This window comes from Heterocephalus glaber, unplaced genomic scaffold (genome assembly GCF_053883595.1).
Source record: "Heterocephalus glaber isolate CG9 unplaced genomic scaffold, H.glaber_assembly_v1.0 deba00001779, whole genome shotgun sequence".
NCBI lineage: Eukaryota > Metazoa > Chordata > Mammalia > Rodentia > Bathyergidae > Heterocephalus > Heterocephalus glaber.
In genome coordinates, this window is record NW_028258466.1 from 84896 (window position 1) to 105586 (window position 20691).

Genomic DNA, 20691 nt, shown 5'->3' on the forward strand with positions numbered 1-20691 from the left:
CCAAGGCATGCCTCAATTAATGCACAGATACCATGGCTCCATGTACATGGTTTAAAAGTTAGTGGTTTAAAGGTTAGAATAACTTCAGGGGCAAATTAAGTTTAGTCCTGTGATACACTCAACAATGAAAGGCGACTACTAATGTACTAATATCATTTTATCAGATGCTCACTATGCTTACTAAAAACCCAGTGCTTTACATTTATTATGTCATTTAATCTTTCAAGAACACTGCAAAGTGAGAAATCCTATCATTTTTAGGGTAACACCTTGGAGAGCTCTTGAAAGCCTCACTCAGTGGTGAGTAAACTACAGAGGCAGAATCCAGACCCAGGTCTGCCTGACCCCAAGTCTGAACTCTTACTGTAAATACTGTCTTGATTTCCAAGGATCACGACTGCGGGTCTCCAGGAAGAGACAGACTTCTACCAGCACTTTCCCCTGACCATTCCTACGTGATGTTTCTAAATCCAGTAATTATGCTTGTGCCAATGGTCCACAGGAAAATGACAATCCCAATCTGGATTTTAAACTATCTGAAGTTAGTACAAGAAAGATCTGATGACTTCCAGACACATGAATGACCAGTAAGCAAATGACAGGAGAACTCAGAGACAGGGCTGCACAGGGACTAACAATAACAACAACAACAGGAAATGCATCAGGATGAGCACAAGTAAGTACATGCTATTTAGACCAAGGAGTTCAGATGCTTAACAGATTAAAATTTCCAGCCCAATATTAAATGTAGAAAAATTAATTTGCTATGAAGTTGGACAAGAAATAGGTTAGAAATTTTGAACAATGGAGTTTAATATCAGCCAGCTTTTAGAAGTTCTGCAAACTTCTGTATTGTTTGATCACTTTAAAATGGGCAAATGTTATTTTTCAAATTAAGAATAAAATCAAACTATAACAAAGCTACAAAGCTCCCAAAATAGGATGATGGAAAGATGTAGGTCTGAGTGCATTTGCTTCTAGTCTGGTGAATCTAGAAACATGTATTATTTGCCTTTTGTGGCTCTGAATTTCTTGGGCCTCCAAGTTACTGATTTACTAATAACATAAAATACAGAATGGCTTGATTTATGCAGTCGAATGTTGCACTGATCACATTCTTCAGACAAGGCAACTAAAAGTATCACAGTTCACATTTTTGTGGTAAGGGAATTTCCATGTCAGTCAAAGAAGACTCATCCTTGTGCCCAAAGTAATTATCACTGATGTTTGGGGAGATCAGGACTGGCCTCCAGGAGATTTAATGGCTGGACCTAATAATCACAGAAGACAGGAAATTCTCAACTCAGTTCAGGTTTATCACATTCAGGTTCTTTGTCACAATAGAATAGTGCACAAACAGCAGAACTAAGTTTTATTGAATTTGTATGCATTATATTCACCAATACAGTTTTATTAAAAGTTACTATAAATGACATTTGTAATTAGATATCCGATTAGACCACATTACTTCAGCTCCTGTCTTCACATCACAGCATATGCGCATCTGGGTGCGATTACTGCCTTCTGGTGAGAACCAGCGGTCAGGTATGGCACCCAGTGGAGATGCACATCACCTCACGGGGGTAGGGGGAGCAGATTTCGATGCTGATTTTCCCAACTGGGTCAATAAACCTCTTTCAAGATTAAGGGAGAAAAAAATCAGAGAGAAGGGACAACAACTTGGTAGCATTCACACTTGCATGACACATGAAGTTAGGAGAAGTGATTTCAGTGTAGCAGTTGAAGGTGAAGGCCAGGTTCTGTTGCATGGAAATCCACAGTCATTTTAGAGGAAATGCATGCAGTGGAGTCTCAAGGGAGAAGGAGCTACACATGAATACAATCTAAACCAACAGCTTGCTACCTCCTGGATTAGAAGAAACCATGAAAAGGAAAAACACAAAATAAAGAGGTAGGCCTACTTCAACCTGCCAAGGGCTACTCTTTATTTCCTCATTATATTAAGGAGGAAACACAACGATTATTTAAGTGCCTGGGACACAGATAAGGAAGACTGCATCAAATGCTACACTGGTGTTAAGGTTTGGATCAAAAAGTCCCCTTGAAGTCTCTGTGTTTGGAGGGGTGCTCTACTCATCAGAGGGTTTGTCGATGGATGAGTTTATGGCTGAATGTGTTCTTTGGAGGTGGTACCTGGCTGGAGAAGGTCACTGGAATGTGACCTGGAAGAGGCCATTTTTATCCCCAGCTCCACCATTCTCTCTCTGCTTTCTAGCTGCCATTGGGTGAGCAGCTTTTGTCTGCCATGCCCTTCTGCCATGCTATTTCTGCCTTGGAGCCAGCCAACCATGAACTGACCCCACTGAAACTGTGAGCCAAAACAGACTTTGCCATCCAACTCCCCCACCAGAGGCATAAAAACATTGCATCTGGGGCTGAGGATTTAGCTCAGTGGTGCCACCGCCTGCCTCGAAAGCACAAGGTCCCGAGTTCGATCCCGGTACCAAACAAAAACATTGGGTCTGTCTGATCGTGGCCCAGAATCTCCAAGACTCTGAGCTAAAATAAAACTTTTCTCTTTATAAGTTAATTATCTCAGATATTTTGTGATACTGATGAAAAGGTGACTAACACACTGTGTTATCACAAATGTCACTACAACATGAGATTAATAACCCAGCTGGTGCTCCACCCTCGAATTTGTGGGAATGCTCCTTATGCAGTTCCTAACTGTATGAAACAGAATGTTCCCCCGGTTACACAAACTTCCCCTTTATGTTGCCATGATAAGTAAAGTGCTTAACTACTAAAAAAAACTTCAGAAAATGAAAGTGCAGTGTGACCAATACTCTGGGTAAAAGGGCAGGAATTATCTCACTAGTTTAAATCCCTACTTCCTCCTACTTGTCACAGCTGCATTTGCTTTCCATGGTCAAGTTCTGTGAAGAGTTTTTAAAGATAAACAGATGCATACATATTCAAAGCCTACTAAATAAGTTCTTAGTTAAAAGATCACCATGTGAGATCTATGCTAGAAGAAAGATTTTGTTTAACTGAGGACTCCACTAAAAAATAAAAATCTTTAGCAGTCTTTAGAAGATTAGAGTCTTGTAAGACTCTAAAAAGCAGAAAGAAAACAAAAATAAAACTGGAAATTCTCAACTGTAGCCTGCAGCTTTCCCCAGTTGGACTCTGTTAAGGTTCTATCAAGTCCTTAGAGGAGAACGATAAAGTTTAGGTGAATTAAATGGCCTAGTATGTCCAAAGGTAGAGATTTAAAAATATGCTAATCATTTTAAATTACAATGTACAGTACAGTGCAAAGTTGGAAAACTTCTTGAGTTTCTTGTTTCTCACTCTTTTTGTGGAGGCTGGGGCACTTTCAGAGAGCAAGACATTAACTAGAGGGGCGTGCGCGATGGTGTCTGGGGTGCTGCGCCGGGTGAGGTGGAACAGAGAGAAAATGGAGTTTTCTTTATCCTGTGATTAGCAAAAGGGGAAAAATTTCATTTGTTTGCTTAGTTCTGAGGTTCAGACTCTCTAAAATCTTTAATTAGACCACGGAGAAACTTATTTCTGCAACTTCATTAACTAAAACGTCTTATGCAAGATTCCCTAGGGGACCACAGGCTGCTGAGTGGACGCCATGATAAACAAACCTACAAAATCCACACTTGGGTACTTTTTATTTTTACTTTTTCTGTGTGTGATCTAGAATATCAAGCTTGTATGAGGGAAGGCACTCACATTTAACTTCGATGTTAGTTGTGTGAAACAGGATTTCTATATTAGCAACATCTGTAATGTACTTGAAATTCTGTGTAATTTTATCCTTTAGAAACTGTAAAAGTGATAACAACTTTAAGACATGAGAAACTGAGAAAATCATGTTAATATTTGGTAATTTATTTTCAAATTAACAAATTATCTACCCACATATTCACTGTATGCAAAGTGCTATTCTGGATACTGGATTAGTAAGAAGGGATAATGAGTTGGATAAGATTCGTATTTGTGAGCATCTTATAATCTAATTGGAAAATAAAGCATAAGTACTTGAAAAATCAAATTAAAGCATGAACGCCAAATAGTCGAAAGAGTACAAAAACCAATTTGATGCAGTACATGATTAATCATCAACTTAGGGTCTAGACCGGAAGTTATTATACCTGGAAGTGCCACAAAATGATACAGAGAGATTTAAAGAAAATAAAGCTTGGGCTTCACTCCGGACCTCTTGATTTCAATTTCTGGGCAGTGGAGGAGGACAGGCTCAGAGAAAGGAAAGCAGCTGCATGAGACTCTCCCCTTATGATGGTGGCTGAAACCAGGGCCTTCACACAGAGCTACACCCCCTGCCCTTTTTGGCTTTTTAGTTTGAAATAAGGTCTCGCTGAGTCCTTAACGCTGGGCTGGAGTTTTCAAGCCCTGTGCCTCAGCTTCCCAGAATGCTAGGATTACAGACATGTGCTACACAACCGGCTGGAATTCTATATTGTATAGGCGAACACATTTCTACTAGTACAGCAGGCATATGGGCCAAACAGGCTTTGGGTTACGTAAGAATTTCAGCAGAAACTCCTCTTTTCCATCCCCGCTGATGCCCAATCTCCCGAGATTGAAAAGTACAGTGGTACCTCCGTTCACGAACATTTCTATTTGAGAGCAATTCGGTTCATAAACAGAAGCATTCATCAATTTTTTTTTTTTTTTGGTACTGGATAACGAACCGAGGACCTTGTGCTTGCAAGGTAGGCATGGTACTGCTGAGCTAAATACCTGGCCCCATTCATCAAAATTGTGCTTCCACTCATGAGCTCTTCTGAACTTTATGGGGAAAATTGATTTGGTTCTTGACCAGGTTTGTGGAAAGAATTAAGTTCATGAACCAAGGTACTGCTGTACTAGCCTCGGTCGCCAGACTGAGTCCACAGTGGAGTTGGAAGATTTCAAGGAAGGAGGACTTGCCCTGGGTGTTAAAAGAAAGGTCCTTCTTGCCAAACTGAGAAGAGAAAAGCTTGCCAGGAAAGAGGAGCACTGGGGAGCTGTTTAGAAGAAGGGTTCCGGCCGGGCAAGGCTGGGCTGCAGAGAGAATGAGCACCCCTGTTCGAGACCCACTGTTTTTATTATGGAAAAGTGTGAGTCCTGAGTCCAGGAATGAGCAGGTCTGATTCAATAAACTGATACTTTGTTTACTGAAGCCACACTCCAAAGGCTGGAGTCTTACTGTTTTCATCATAATCTGCACATCCAGGCTGCCTTCTTACCTAAATTTTTGCTTTTTCACATTTCTTCTTCAAGGGGGCTTCTAGGTTGTTTAGCTAATCTTACTGAACTCTTAAATTTAACCAAGAGAAGCCAGGGCTACAACGACTTGGTGCTGACTACATGAAATATCTGTACGTAACATGCCTTTGTAAAGAACGTCAGAAAGAGTGAATTCACAAGATGATGATCAGCGTTGCCCAGATTTAATGGTTGGAGCTTAGTCAACTTCAGCCCAATCCAATACTGCAGTTACCTGAGTGAGTGATTTCTGGTGAGATCAGGCTGACGCTCCTGCAGAATTTCAAAGATATTGGGTTGACGCAGAAATGCAACAATCTTGTCATTGTAAGCTGAGAAAAATCAGAAAAGATGATAACTTTAAAAAAATCTGTTATTCATTTTGCCCATATAAAACCAAGCTTTAAAGTCTGTTCTTCTAATTGATATTCTTTGTACTCAAATTAATACTTTGAAACTACCCTGCTACTACCATCACAGATGCATATGTTCCACTTTGTGTCTGACCCGCTGTATGAGCGTTAGTCTCCTACCTGAGAGGTGTGGCTTACTTAAGTATTCTTTTATTTATTTATATATTTATTTATTTTTGGTACTGGGGATCGAACTCAGGACCTTGCGGTTTCGAGGCAGGCACGGTGCCACTGAGCCAAATCCCCGGCCCTAAGTACTCTTATTAAACTCATATAATAGGGCCGGGGATTTGGCTCAGTGGTTTCACCGCCTGCTGCACAAGCGCAAGGACCCGAGTTCGATCCCCGGTACCAAAAAAAAACCCCAAAACCATCATATAATGAACCTATTTATTATCAAGTGAAAAGTTCACCAACAAGACACTAGATATCAGCCATTTTGAGTTTACTAAAATAAACCTCACAGAAATGACAACAGTTAGAAATGAGAAACAATTTTCTGAATAAATCTTAAGACAGCCAGAGAGGTAGTGAGGCAGAACTGGTGTCCCCCAAATGCAGGGACAGCTACAGTCCAAATGCAGAGGACAGACTACCCTCAAACTCCTCACCACTAAGCCACAAATCGCTAGTTACCAAACAGCTACAGGAACAGCTCAAAAAAACTGTCATCAATGTACACAGAACACATTTTCTGCAAGGCTGCCTGCTACTCAAGGATGGCTAAAGAAATTTTAAAACGGTTAATTACAATTGCCTAAGGCTCTGTTAATATCTCTTTGTCAAGAAAATGAATGTGTTTACTTACAATGATTCAGGTTAACTATATTATTAGTAATCAGAACTAGGCATGAATATATTTAAATTCACAAAACTCAGACTGAGTGTGTGAACTCTCATATATCAGAGATCCGAAGCCAGTCAACACTTAGGTTTTTGTAAATGTGATCAAGATACAAGCCTTTCTTAAACTGACAAATGATTAAATAAAAGAAGTACAATTCAGTAGACATTTGCCATCTGAAACTTTGTTACCCTATGCTGCCTGTACATACATATTATAGTCAAATGTGGATAAACATTTTTAAAACAAGCCTGCTAAAATGGCATTCCAGTGTAACTCAAAGTATGCCTAAACATGCATTTCATTATGAACTGAAAACACTTATAAAATTGAATCAGTCTTTGTATTCATGATCAGAAACTAGACAACTTTTTAAGCAACAATTTTGTAACACTTTTAAAACTGTATGTGCAATGTTCAGTATCATATTGGTAATGAAAATAAAATGTAGACAGTTAGCGATGTTAGGCTTGTTCTTATCCAGTGGTTGTCAAACTTCTTTAAATCACGGGCATTATATTGCATTTCATGACAAAGTTTATTTTAAAGTAAAAATTTAAACAGACAATGTACCAGACAATATATGCATCTGCTCTAATTTAAGATGGGGAAGGGGTCCGTATGGTCTTAAACCTGTCTGTCCACTCCATTTGCCTTAGGGACCGCAGGTCTGAAAACCACAAAGCTACTTCAACTTCATCATTTTAACAACAACACTCGTTAGCTGTTTTTTAGCCCAGTATGCCTGTCTTCATTTATTTTTAGTCTATCATCCAGCAGGCTCTTGCCATCTTCTATTTGCTACAAAAATCCTTAAGGATGTGCTATTCTGGCTTGGCTACCTCATGAAGCTACCACATATTCAAACAGCATTTAAATTCAGTCTCACACCTTAAATATATCCTAAGTCTATGCATGTTCAAATGCGTATTTATAATGACTGAGCAATAAATTGCTTTAGTAAATTGTTTTTCCTTGACTTAGACCATGTAATACTTCTACACAGAGAAGGTAGAGCGGTGTTTAAAAATCTCACCCTATAGGGTCTTACGAGACAGAAGCCCTCTCAGATGCAAGTCTCTAGGACTCTGTTATCAATTTAAGGATAATGGAATAGTTTCTCAATACGGGGCCAAAGGAAACTGACAGCGAGGAGCTGCCCGGATGCTCTGTATGGTGTACAGCAACACGCAGGCAAAGGCGGCGCTGGGGAGGGTGACATACCCACTGGCACCATGTCCTGGTACTGCGGCCTGCTCACAGTGCTGAATGTACTGGACGGCCTGGGGAGGACGGGTGGCCCTGCGTGCCGCGAGTCCTCTCCCACCTGCGAAGGCAAACATTGTTTATGTTCTGCACCCAGACCCACAGAGCTGCGCATCAGCAGCCCAAGCCCAGCTGCTCAAAATGCTCAGCAACCAGCATGGCAGACCCAACCCATCAGAACAGGCGTTGCCGGCAGCGGCCCTGAAGTCAGACCCCCAAACCCCTGCTCCAGTGGCTGAGTGAGAAGGGTCGGGCACCCCTTTCCCTGAGAGGCAGGGGGCAGTGACTACAGGTGACACTGAATGGCTCCACACACGTAATCGCTGAGGCTACGGCAGCTAAAGAGCAGACTTGTTGATCAGGAATAACTTCTGCATGGACAAAACCCAAACCTGCACCCTGACAGTCACAGGAGGAATGGGGTGGTTCCATGCACTGGGCCAGCACCAGGAGGTTCCCTCTTCTGGCTGAGGCGGGCAGGGAATTCCCTGTCTCAGCAGAGGAGGGCTCTCACCGGGATCTCCCCAAGCTGGCGTATTGTCTCCTCAGAAGCAATGCTGCATGCCTATTATAGCACCTGCAGGACAGCGCTTTCCGGTTTGAGCCTCCCACACCAGGGAGCTAACAGTGGCAGGTGCAGAGGAGCTAAATAGGATTGCCCTAACATGAATTATGTACTGTGCCTGCAGCAGGCTCAGAAATGCAAACATACAAGGAGACAGCTGAGAACACCCACTCGTGGGTACGGAAGGCTCCACGGTTGCTTCTGGTTCTCTCCTAGCCCTTCCTTCCATGCTCCAGGAGTAGAACCGTGGTGTGAAAGAGTAAGAGAACAAGAGGCAATAAATAACATACTGGGTTTTTAAATTGGTACTTTTAACAGGAAACTTCTCTTTCTACCCACTGAAAGCCTTCACAATTGTTTTCTCAGATTATATCTGTGCAATGTTTGCCGAGGACTTTCCAAAGGCCCTCACACTGCAAAGAGCCTCTCCACATCCCTGCTTGCTTATCCTTCCACAATGTTCTCGCTCATTCTTCAAAATGTCCTTCGAGCGGAAGTTAAAGGAAAACTTTACTCTGCTCCTGTAGCACCTACCATACATTTCTAAAGCAGCTGTCTTTATGAACAGTTTATATTATTTGTCAGCTATACCTTAATAAATGTGGAAAGAAATAAGCAGAAAAAAAATCCACAATTATCTAAAAAGACTATTTAAGTAGAGTTTTCTTTCTCAACTACTAAAAAACAGTTTAGGTTTTTTCACTCATAATTTTATTCATTTGAATTGTGATTTTCTACTTTCCTTATTAAGGGAAATGAGATAATTATTTTTATTCCCCAGGATGCCAACCACCATGTTTCTATACTGTAGAAGGTATTTGGTATTACTCAGTAGGATGGAAGAGATATGAATATTTCTCCTGACTGGAATATTTTAATATTGGGATACAGGACAGTGGCTGGGAAGACTCATAACTAGACATTCTTCTGCCCTCTTGCCTTGAGTTACTGGCTTTGAGCAGTGGATTCAACCACTCTGGAGATTCAGCCACTCACTACAGGTTGTCTGTCAGAGAATTTAGCGTCTCAACACACCAATATTTGTGTAACTTCCCTCCTCACGGTGTGTTGTCACCTATCACCACTTCCCTGAACAGCCAAAGGTCTTGGAGATCTCACTTCCTGAAAACTCTGGTAAGGGTGGGTAGAGCTTCGAGATGTGCAGGCTTCCAACAGCTGCCTCCGTGTGACCCTTCCCGCCAGGTCTGACCGTGCTGTGGCCGAGTGCTGCATCTCCGAGGGTGCCTCGGCTCCACAGCTCAGTCTCTATCAGCAGAAGATAAATGTTCCTCCCAGTGTTGATACACTGCGAAAGACCTCTCTCCCGTGAGGCTAGTACTGGGCCATGAAAATAATTCAGTCCCGAGGGGAAGGATTGAAAGGACACGTAGTACATCTGTTACTCCTGTGTGTGTGCTCCCAGGAAAGCTGCCAGGATAAGGGAAGTGGCTAAAGGGCACCGGGCATGTGACGAGGCCACACCAAGTCCCAGTTACGTGAGAGAGGAGCCCAGGTCTGAAGGTGAGAGTTCTGTTCTGTTTTCAGATAAACGCTCCTATGTCCTCCAGCTCACCGCTGATGGTTTACAAGACAGCAAGGTAAAGATTTATTAGCCACTCATAAAACATAAATATTTTGGTGCATACTTTGCCCTGCGATAGATTTATGTATCATTTTCAAATGCGCTCCTTGTGTGCACTCTTCTATGTCTGCACCAACCAGCAAGCACACGGTGCACTAGGGCAAGTAAGTAAATCATGAGGGGAAATTCCAAGACTGGAATTTTGATGAATCGAATCCAGTTATTTATTGCATTCATAATTTTTTCTTGTAAGAAAGGCTACAAAAATATTTGACCTACAGTATAAGATTGAAAATATGAGAGGCACCAAGTCAGAAAAGGTATGCAGGAAAAGAATCCTAATTCTGTTTGTCTGAGGGAAGTTTTAGAAACAATGCATACCAAGCAGTGATTACACTGAAGCATAAGCGCTTACTAAGGGGAAGAAAACTCAGCTAAGACACACCTCCAATTCACCCAGGCTGCCGGGGGGGGGGGGGGGGGGGAGTGAAAGAAGGGATCTTGGAGTTTGGGTCAGGACACTGGAGGGCCCTCGTGTGGCTTCCACGGGCCACTGCGGGCCGGCCAGGCAGAGCGACTCGGGAGTGTCTAGCTTTAAGGGACACCGCAGAGGGTTGTCCACCAGTGCTGTGAATGAACACTTTAATATGAGCCAGCAAAGCTCAAGAAATTCTTCCCTGCGCTGAACAAAATCTTAGCCCACGGAAACCTGCATCCATTTCTTCCCTTTTTATTTTTACTAGTGCATGTTTGCCATCCATGATTGTCTCCTAACACGTCGTCAGCTCCCTCTCACCTTCCTCTGAATTTAAAAACAAAACTACTCTTTACTGTTTCCTTGTGTGTTTCACATTTAAAATTTATAACTAAGGCTGTGTGCCTTTCCAGAGAAGCCCTGTCAACATTCCAAAGCTTTTCAGCCCCTGATGATATTCTTTAAATCAAACTACAAACACAAGCAGACCCCAAGGTGAGAAGCTGCCCAGTTTCCAGAGCCACCGCCGGGGCTCTGGCCCTCACCTCCCCGGCGCTGTGGCTGCGCTGCCTGGTCAGGTGCTGCCGATGGGCCAGCGCGCTCGTGGGCCTGCTGCTCTGCAGCGGGAGCCTCGGGTCGATGAACGTGGTGGTCCGGGAGTTGTGGTCCACAAAAAACGCCTAGGACGTAACAGAGTCAGCAGTCAGCAGGAGTGGTGAGGCGTCAGGGAGCTGGGGCCCACACCCCTGGGACAGACACGCCCTGGAGTCCTGGCCTGGCCTGTCCTCTCCTCTCCAGGCTGGGGGACGCCGCACCCTGCAGGGCAGAGCAGAGAGGACCAGGCCGGGCCTGTCCCGAAGGGAAGGGGGGACCCTGCCTGCAGGAGATGGTCCAGAGGGCTCCCGGAAGGCCCGAGGACTGCCTGGGCTTCTCTGGGAGTCCTTGGCTCAGCCTTACATGGCGTCCCAGAGTGCTCAGCACTCAACACTTTTCCTTCCCTGTGCAGTCAGCCGCCAAGCCCTCTGTGTGTTCCCTCCGTATTCCAGGGCTTTATCTTACACCTACCCAGTGGCACCAGCAGCGTTCCCACACCTCTGCCCCCTGGATTCACTGAACGCTCGCCTTACTGTGAGGAAGTTTCCTCTCTACACTTTGATTTTATCATCACCAAGTCGAGGGCTCACAGCGACACACTGCCGAGGAAGAGCCACCCTACACTCGGGCAGGTCTGGGAGACTCTCGAAGTCTCCTACCCCTGCCCTTGCAGTCCAGCACCAGGACACTTAGGCTCTTACACGGCCAGCAGGGACCAAGGCAGAGGTGCTCCAGTTCTTGCAGCCGCAGACCCCGCATGCAGCCCTGATGTCAAACCACTCACAGGCCCCTCTCCCGCCAGGTCTGGGCAGCAGGAACCGTGTCTGTCCTGTTAACCTCACGGTGACGGCATGAAGTCTCGGATGAGCATACGCCATTTACCTCCGTGGTACAGGGAGGGCTCGATATGGCAAAGAACAGTATTTTTATTTGTTTAATTATAAAACTCTACATAAATACTATTCATCATTATTGATGGGCTCAAAGTTGTAAGTTTTCCAAGTAAAATTCATTCGAGGTAATAATAAAGGTCATTATATCAAGTGCAACCAGACATTGTAAGTTTTCCATGACGGAGTAAAGTTCATTGAGGCATTAAAGATGAAAGGAAGGGTTGGTGTCTACAGTGTCCAGGCACATGACGGACGACAGGCAGCCCGAGCACAGAAAAGATCCGACTTTCAAACAGATAAGTACCTGAAGAGTTGAGAATGAACCAAGAGACAGAGTGTGTATTCAGACCAATGGGAATAAATCACCTTCCCACATGGAACAAAACATCTCCACATGTTCACAATCAGGAAATGGGCCAAAATAATTTGTAAGTAGCTGTGAGCCAGAAAAAAGGAGTCCTTTATAAAGACATGTATAAAGAAATAACTTTATGTAAAGCACAACTTGCTAGAAAACTAAGCAAAGGAAAAATGGACACAGTAAGTTTGTGCACTCCCTCCTCTGAATATATGGAGATTTTGTCATCTTCATATCCTGGGTGATGGTCTCCCCTCTCTAACCTACCAGAGGAAACACTGTTTTTCTCAAATCTTGTGACGAGTGCACCATGATTACTGGATACAAACCGGTACTGACAGGCTTTACCCCAAATTTCGCCCTGCCTTGGTTCTGGCTTCTAATACCCTTGGTCTGTATTCTTGACACTATACAAAATATCGTAAAATAGGAGTTAAATTACGTGTACAAACAGACCTGCTGAACACCTCGTTTTACATAACAGGCATCATAATTAACCATCTTCTTTATATAAACTAACATCAACAAGCTTTTGATTACTGTCACAACAACACAAACTGTGTTGTTTAAGGGGAAAATACGAAGAGTGCTAAGATACACTGCTGATTTACTCTGTGTAATTTCTTAGGAATGTTTTAAAGGGATGGGTGGCCATTAGAGGGACAATGACACATTTGTAATTATAAGGACCAAATGGGTGTCTATATCTAGGTCAACTATGATTTGCATGTACTGTCTAATTGGATGTTAACAGGCTCGTCTGAAATCCACTCTCTGAAGAAGTGCATCGTGACTGTCTTTGGGGAAGGGACCTTCCTTACCACTCCGTGAACCCCAGTAGCCTTTATGGCAGTACCTGCAAAAGCATTGCCCAGGAACAAGGGAACAAACTGCTTGCAACTCACACACACAGGCTCCTGACCAACATAGGGGGACAAGTCACCATCCACTCACGAAACAGTAAAAAGCGCCTTCTTTACACAAGTACAAAGTAGTCAAGCTTCAGAAAAATCAGATAAGGTGTGTGCGTGTGTGTGCGTGTGTCTCAGAGACAGGAAGCTAAGACCACAGAACAAAAAGGAGACAAGGTTTTATAAATGCCACTGTAGATATAAATAAGCCACCAAGAAAAGCCAAGTGTGGTTGTGAGCTTTAGCTCTACTCCCTAGTGGTGACATAACCCTGGGCAAACTACTTACATTTTTAAGCCCCAGTTTCTCTTCTGTTAAACAGGAATAATCACACTTGTATTAAGTGAAATAACTCCTATAAAACTGTAAGCATGGTGCCTGTGGTACCTCACAGGTGAGTTACCATTATTATCATGAATTTTCATTTCTAAGACATTTCCCTGAGGATTACAATGTTTCTTGCTATCATCCACAGAAAGGCCCTAAACAAAATGGGGAATCAGCGAAATCTATGCTTCCCAGGATCCTTAAACCGAGTCTAAGATAAATTCTGACCAAGCAGAGGTTAAATACGGCATTTCTGGGAAGACGCCTCGCAACACATTGGGCTTTCCTTCTGTCCCTCATTCATACTGCTCCAGGAAACAAAGGTGTGGTAGCCGGAGCTCCAGCAGCCTCCCTGCAATCATGTGGGTGGTCAAGAGCAACAGTTGGAGGGAGCCAGGAAGTTCTTTGCACTCAGTGAACCTCTGGCTAGCCCAGGCCCCCATCTCTGAACTTCTTTGTGTGACCAAGAACAATCGTCTAGCTAAAACTCTGTGTAGATTCTGCATCATGACACAGCCACGCCAAGCCCTCCACCCTGTAGAAGAAATATGACCTCTAACATTAGTGCTAGGAAACAGCAGTACAAATGGGAGTCTTCATTATTTGACAAGTAATGATAGCTCAAGGTCGTTCACCATGAATACATTTGGGTAAGAGTTCCCAGTTTAAGTGAAATACAGAGTTGGGAACTTACAGAGTCAAGATCTGAACCCAGCCTTCTAACTCCAAAGCCCAGGAAGCAACATCTCCTTCTCCCTCTTGTCTTCGTGTATCTCTCTTTGTTCTTCCATTCTGCTTTCCGCTACTACCTCTTCCCTTTCATTATGCTCCTCCCACGGCCCACCCCTTCAGTGTGACTTGAGCTGGTGGAAGGCAGCAGCCAAGCCCGATGCCTCTGCTTCAGAACTGAGAAGGCTGCTGGGCCCCGCAGGAGGCCCAGCCGGGCGGGAACGGCACTGTCTGTATGGAATGTGCATACTGTTTACACATGCTTCTGAAGTCACAAATAGCTGGGGGAAAAGGCCCTGGATAAGACCTCCATGGGCGCCCCAGAGTCAGGGCACACACAGCTAACAGCTCCAGGAAGCAGTCGTTAGGTGTGTTTTTGGCTCTGCTCCGGCCCTACTGTGTGACCTTGGGCCACTGGGTGACCTTGGAGAGGTTTCCTCAGTGCTCTGCTTCATCTCTGTCAAAGTGATAACTCAGGTCACTGCTAGGATGTGAAAAATATGTTCTACCCCCAAAAGAGCAGGAAAGCATGGGAAAATCACTGTACGAATTCTGCACTGTGGTCTTTACCTGTGCAGGGCATATCAAGTATGTCAGGAAAGTGGGTCACTTCCCACAGGAGGGGTAACTCGTGCAAAGAAGACCTGGTACTTTTTGTTTTGTTTTTAATTTGGGTTACTTTGATGTCACAATTTTCAAATAACCTGCAATGAGTTATGAAACTATCTGACATGTATTCACTGTTCATATAGATGGCACTGTGAATACAGAAGACATGAAAAAAGCAATCATCTGAAAAAAGAAGTCCTTTTCCTAATACCACTGCAAAGTGCATCTTGTACACTGATTTTCTGCTGCTAAGTTTCATTAGAGAAACTCACTCCGGCTGTCCAGTGTGGCTCCAACTAACAACTGGAAAGTGGAGAGGAATGAAAATACAAAACTCATCTTGAAAACCTCTAGCCTTTCACAGCTGCGGGGCAGTCAGAGTACGGAAATCTAGGCTGGGTGCTGCCAAGTGGAATTTTAGGGAGGCCAAACAAAACACATTTCTCTCTTTACACAATTCTTTCTTTCTTTTATTTTTTAAACTTCTATTATAAGAAAAGAAAAAGTCATCAGTGTTTGAGAAGAAATACCAACCTCAGGCTCGACAAATCTAGGTTCAGAAAAGTCTGAGATTGTTTCCAGTTAATATTGTGCCAAACCAGGAATACATATCAAGAAGCCATGTAAACAAAATAAAACAAAAAGTGCTTGTAACTATGCTACAGAAAGACAGAACACCAGATCTTCATTTACTAGCACCTCTATGTGGGAAACAGAATGGATTTATCCAAATCAACATGTCTTAGGTGGGGCAGAAGGGTGTAATTTCAGAACAAAATGTGTATATATTCTTAAATCCAATGCAAGTCATGAAGACAAATGGTAGAAAAGCCAAAGCCTTTCTGTTCTTGAGCAGTTCCCTGCACATTCCAGGAGTCTGGCATTTTTCTCCGAAATGCATCCACATAGACAAAATCTGCTCTATTCTCTCACTCAGAAGGGTATGCAGCCCCAGAAAGATACTTTCTACTCGCCATTTGCTTTCTATGTGAATTTTTTGGGGGGTTATTTTTTTGATCTGACATCTTTTTACCCTTCTCAAAAAAAGGCAAGAGATCCTCAAAAACCAATGTGCTATCCACACATTTAGGAATTAATTCTATCTCGATCTGGATTCCTATAGAACTTTAAGTATTAAACTAGGTCACTACCACCAAAAGGTATTTCTTGTTTCAAAACAATTAAATAAGATACTAGAAAATAGGTACTAGTACCTATTAAATTAGGTACTAGAAAAGCAACAAATGTAGTCAAATAGACAATAAACATAGTTTTCAAAGTGTAACTCTTATACTGCTAAAAGGATTTGGGGATTTATTTGAGGCCTCCAAATATTCAGATGCAGTTTAGTCATTGAGCTAACAGGAAGCTGGCACAATGAGTGGTGGCTGAAACTAGGGCCAGGGTCACCACTGTAGCCTCTGGTCTGGCCACACAGGGTCCTCCTTAGGCTCAGCCTGTGGCAACTTCCACCTCACAAGTGCTCGTTCTGTTCTAAAATGCATCCTTGCAAATTACCCTCCTGGGAGTATGCAGAAGTTTAGAATTATTATACTAAGAAGCACGCAGAGAGTTTTCTTCTGCACTGGCCTCTCTTTTTGTCTGATATGCTTCACTCCCAAGTGAGGTAAGTCAAATGTGAGCCTTGTAACTTAGGTGACAATTCTAGGCCTTGGATTCGACAAATGTATCCACAGGGTGACCACACAGTCACCTAGGTCAATCCTGTATACAACTGGTTTAATTACTAGTCTCAGTATTATAAAATTGAAATAAAAAGGAAATAGAGTAATGGAACAAAATAGTACTAACAGAAATAATACTATGCAGTTTTGAACAGGATACCTCTCCAAATGTAATTAAAAGCAGAAAGAAAAGCATTACTACCACAAACTCAATATTGGTGCACTCTCCCCCGACCCAACTGTTACACTAAAACCTCCAGAATTTACAGAAGTAAATTTATAAGACATGCTTGCTATGAAAGAATCTAGGAGCTACAAAGTGATTCTTGGCTTTCTAATACAACTTGTTCATTTTCTTAAAACAGGTCTATTAGGGCCGGGGATTTAGCTCAGTGGTTTCGCCGCGTGCTGTGCAAGCGCAAGGACTCGAGTTTGACTCCCAGTACCCCCAAAAAAACAAAACAGTTCTATTGGCATTTAATTTAGTTACCATGCAATTCACTCATTTTAAAGTATATATTTTATATTTTTTAGTATAGACACAGGGTTGGGGAACCATTGCCATTATCCAATTTTCAAATGTTTTATTGTTCATCCCCACCCCAACCCAAAATTAAATCTTTTACACCTTAGCATTTATTCACTATCCAACACTAGGCAACCAGCAACCTACTTTTCCCTATATACCTGCCTCTTCTAGACATTTCATATAAATTGAATGATCTGTGAATGTGACCTTTGGCTAGTTTCTTTCCCTTAGCAAATGTTTTCAAAGTTCATCTATGCTGTAGCATGTATCAGTACTTCATTCCCTTGATGTATCAAGTAATATTTCATTGTATTAATTTACCACATTCTATTTATCCACAATGCACATTTGAGTTGTCTCTAAAATTTGGCTACTCTGAATAATGTTAGTCTGAACATTCATATACAAGTTTTATGTTGGGGTATATTTATTTCTCTTGGATATATACCTAGGAGCAGAACTGTTAGGTCATTAGGCAATCATTTGTTTTTGAGCAACTCCCAACCTGTTTCCTAAGTGGCCATGCCATTTTACATTTCCACCAACAATATATAAGGGCTCTAATTTCTCTACATTCTTGCCAATACTTGTTATTTTCCAATTGGGTGTAAAGTGCTGTCTCACTATGGTTTTTCATTTGCATTTCCCTAATGACCAACAATATTCAACAGGCAAAAAAGAGTCTTTTCAACAAACAGAGCTGAGACAACTGGATGTCCAAAAAATGAGGTGTCTTACTTTCTCACTGCTGGGACAAAGTTAAAGGAGTAAAGTAAAGGTTTATTTTAGCACACAGTTTGTAGGGGTTCTAGTTCATAGTTCGCTGGCTCCATGGCAGGACAGCATGGCAGAGGGGCACTGCAGAGGAGAAACAGTCCACGGCAGGCAGACAGAAAGCAGCAGCATCGAGCCTCCCTTTCTTTATTATTCCGTTCAAGCTACAAGTCTATTGGATGGTGCCATTCACACACAGGGAGGGCCTTCCCATTATCCACACTCAGAACTATGCTAAACCAATCAGTGGACTAATTTAGCACACACCCTTAATTCATATTCACACACCCTAGATCCAGCCACCTCCATAAAGCCCCACCTATGGGTGTATGAGGTTTTGGAGGGATATCTAGATACAAGCCACATAGACGGGCCCCTATCTTACATCATAAAATACATTAATTTAAAACAAATCATACATCTAAATGGAGCAAGGAGCTAAATCTATAAAATTCTTGAGGAAAATAGAGCAAATATTTCTTTGAATTATATACTGTTTTCTAAGCTCCAATACTAAAAGCAAAAGCAAGAAAACACAGATAAACTGGACTCTATAAAAATGGAAAGCTTCTGTGCTACAAGCAATACCATCAAGACTGTGAAAAAACAACCCCAAAAACATGAGAAAAAATTTGTAAAGTGTGTACTAATAAGGGGTCACCATCCAGAATACATGAAGAACTCAATCCTTGCAACTCAATACTAAAGATAAGTAATCCAATTTTAAAATACACAAAGTATTTCAATGTACATTTCTCCAAATAAAACATGCAAACAGCCAATAAGCATGTGAAAAGCTGATCAACCTGTTCATTTGTACACCCAAGGAAAGCCATACCCAAGGAACTGATGCTTCCAAATTTAGACAGTTACTGGCCCATGAGGTCTGGTCCAGCCTTGCACAAGAAAGCTCTGAATACACAAAGAGCTGGGTTTGTATCACACAATGTGCTTATACACAATTAACCTCTCTGATCCTTGGTTTCTTCTAAAGGAGAATGCATTTCACAGAACTGTTAAAACTAAATGAGCTAATATGTCTCTAGCATGCAGGCTGGCATTGTGCAAGCCATCAGTATATGTAAACTCCACTCTTGTCTGTCTGTCTGTCTCTCTCTGTCTCTATCTCTGTCTCTCTCCTATTTTATTTTTCAGTACTAGGGATTGAACCAAGGGTCTTGTGCATGCTATGCAAAGCCCTCTCACACCGATCCACACACTCAGCCCCATCCATTTACTTATTTATCTCTGTTTTTTATCTATCTATCTATCTATCTATCTATCTATCTATCTATCTATCTATCTGACAAGGTCTCAGTAAGTTGCCCAGGCTAGCCTAGAACTTGCAATCCTCCTGCCTCAGCATCCTCTGTTATTTGTGCACAATGACACCTGTGTGATCCTGGGCACGTGTCCTCTGGGAGACCATCCATGATCTAATGGAAACCTGTATACAACTCAGCTTTGAAGGACAACAGTAATCCCAGCATTTGGCCTGGAGCTTCTCTTCCTTGAGATGCTGAAGTGTCTTGTTTCCACAAACAATTCCTTCTCAGAGAGTACAGTGGTTGAGCCACACTCCTAGAGTTTGAATCCTGGGTTCCTTATTTGTTTGTTAATACACAGATTATTTATTGCCTCTAAATTTCAGTAAAATATAGGCAATAATATTCCACCTCAGAAACTGCCATGAAGTATACATAAAATGATCTGTGGAAAGCACCCAGCTTGGTGCTGGCATGCGGGATCAGTTCAAAAGTGCAGCATCATCACTACCATCATCTTACCTAGGGAGACTTGGTATTTTGTGCTTACCCCTGATTAATGGTTAATATTGTAAATGAGTGTCTTACACCCCCTTTCCCTCTGTCTCTTCCTCCACTCCTTCTCCTTATGTACCCCAAACACATTTCCTACTCTGTGACTACCAAGCACAGCACACAGATATACGATCCTGTAAAATCCCAATCAATTTAAATTCTTGGCCTGTGATTACCAAGGAGCCTCTTCCAAGACTGAAGACATCTAAAGCTCAGCACAAACACAATCGCCACCCGCTTCAAACACCACATCCAAGGTGACACATGAATCAGGGGAGGTGAAGTAGGACAGGCCTGGGCCCACCTCTCAGGGTGCAGCGGAGGAGGAGTGGGGAGCAAGTCTGACAGCTTCCTGTTTGAGCTAAAGCAAAGCTTGCTGTGTAGCCAGGAAACCACAGGAGACAAGTATCATCATCGACTTGCTTTGAGAAGCTTCCATGTGGAAGCACTGGGTAGAAGAGGGACTGTTCATGGCGGGGTTGTCTGCTAGGGAAGAGAAGACTGTCAACCCCAAGAGGTAGGGCCACCAGGCCGATGTCCTGAGACTGGAGAAGCAAAGTTCCTCGGAATTCAAGGCAAGGACTAGTCCCTGTGCCTCAGGAGCTCCCCACCCCAGTAGGCTGCCCTGAGAGGACACCCCTGAAAGCCCTGCCCCCTGGTTCACATGTCCTGCTGTGCCCTGGCTCTCTGCACCGCAGGAGGTTGCCGGATATTCATTCCCCTTGCTTCCTCCAGAGGCACAGGGTTGGGTAGACCCCAGGCTCTCACTTCCTCTCTGTGGGACCCTAGTTAACTCTGGTAAGCTCCTAGGCTGTCGAAGCAAACTCAGAACCAACAAGGGCGCATTTTCCTGGAGTCCCAGAAGGGCTGTTGTCAGCCCAGTTGACTCGGATCCAGGGCCACTGTACCTGTGGCCCACGGACATGATCACAGATCTGTCATCTTTCATCTCTCCTATGCTTGATAACTGCTGATTCTAATCTCGGGCGGGAAATCAGAGGCTTATTACAAAGAGCTGTGAAATCAAGTGTGTAGTTGCTTTGAGCCTGGGCTCCTTCTGGGCATTAGAA

At 43.0% G+C, this 20691-nt stretch overlaps 1 protein-coding gene across 18 annotated transcripts in view; it reads right to left on the reverse strand.

Annotated features, from left to right (window-relative positions):
* Hecw2 (HECT, C2 and WW domain containing E3 ubiquitin protein ligase 2) overlaps positions 1-20691 on the reverse strand; it is a 356226-nt gene that overhangs the window by 60930 nt on the left and 274605 nt on the right. For all 18 annotated transcript variants that reach the window (XM_021247748.2, XM_021247752.2, XM_087202670.1 and 15 more), the window contains 3 exons: positions 10938-11072; positions 7729-7831; positions 5483-5579 (listed from right to left, as the gene is read on the reverse strand). In XM_021247748.2, the coding sequence (XP_021103407.1) occupies positions 5483-5579; positions 7729-7831; positions 10938-11072 (335 nt within the window). The remainder of the gene's footprint in view (positions 1-5482; positions 5580-7728; positions 7832-10937; positions 11073-20691) is intronic.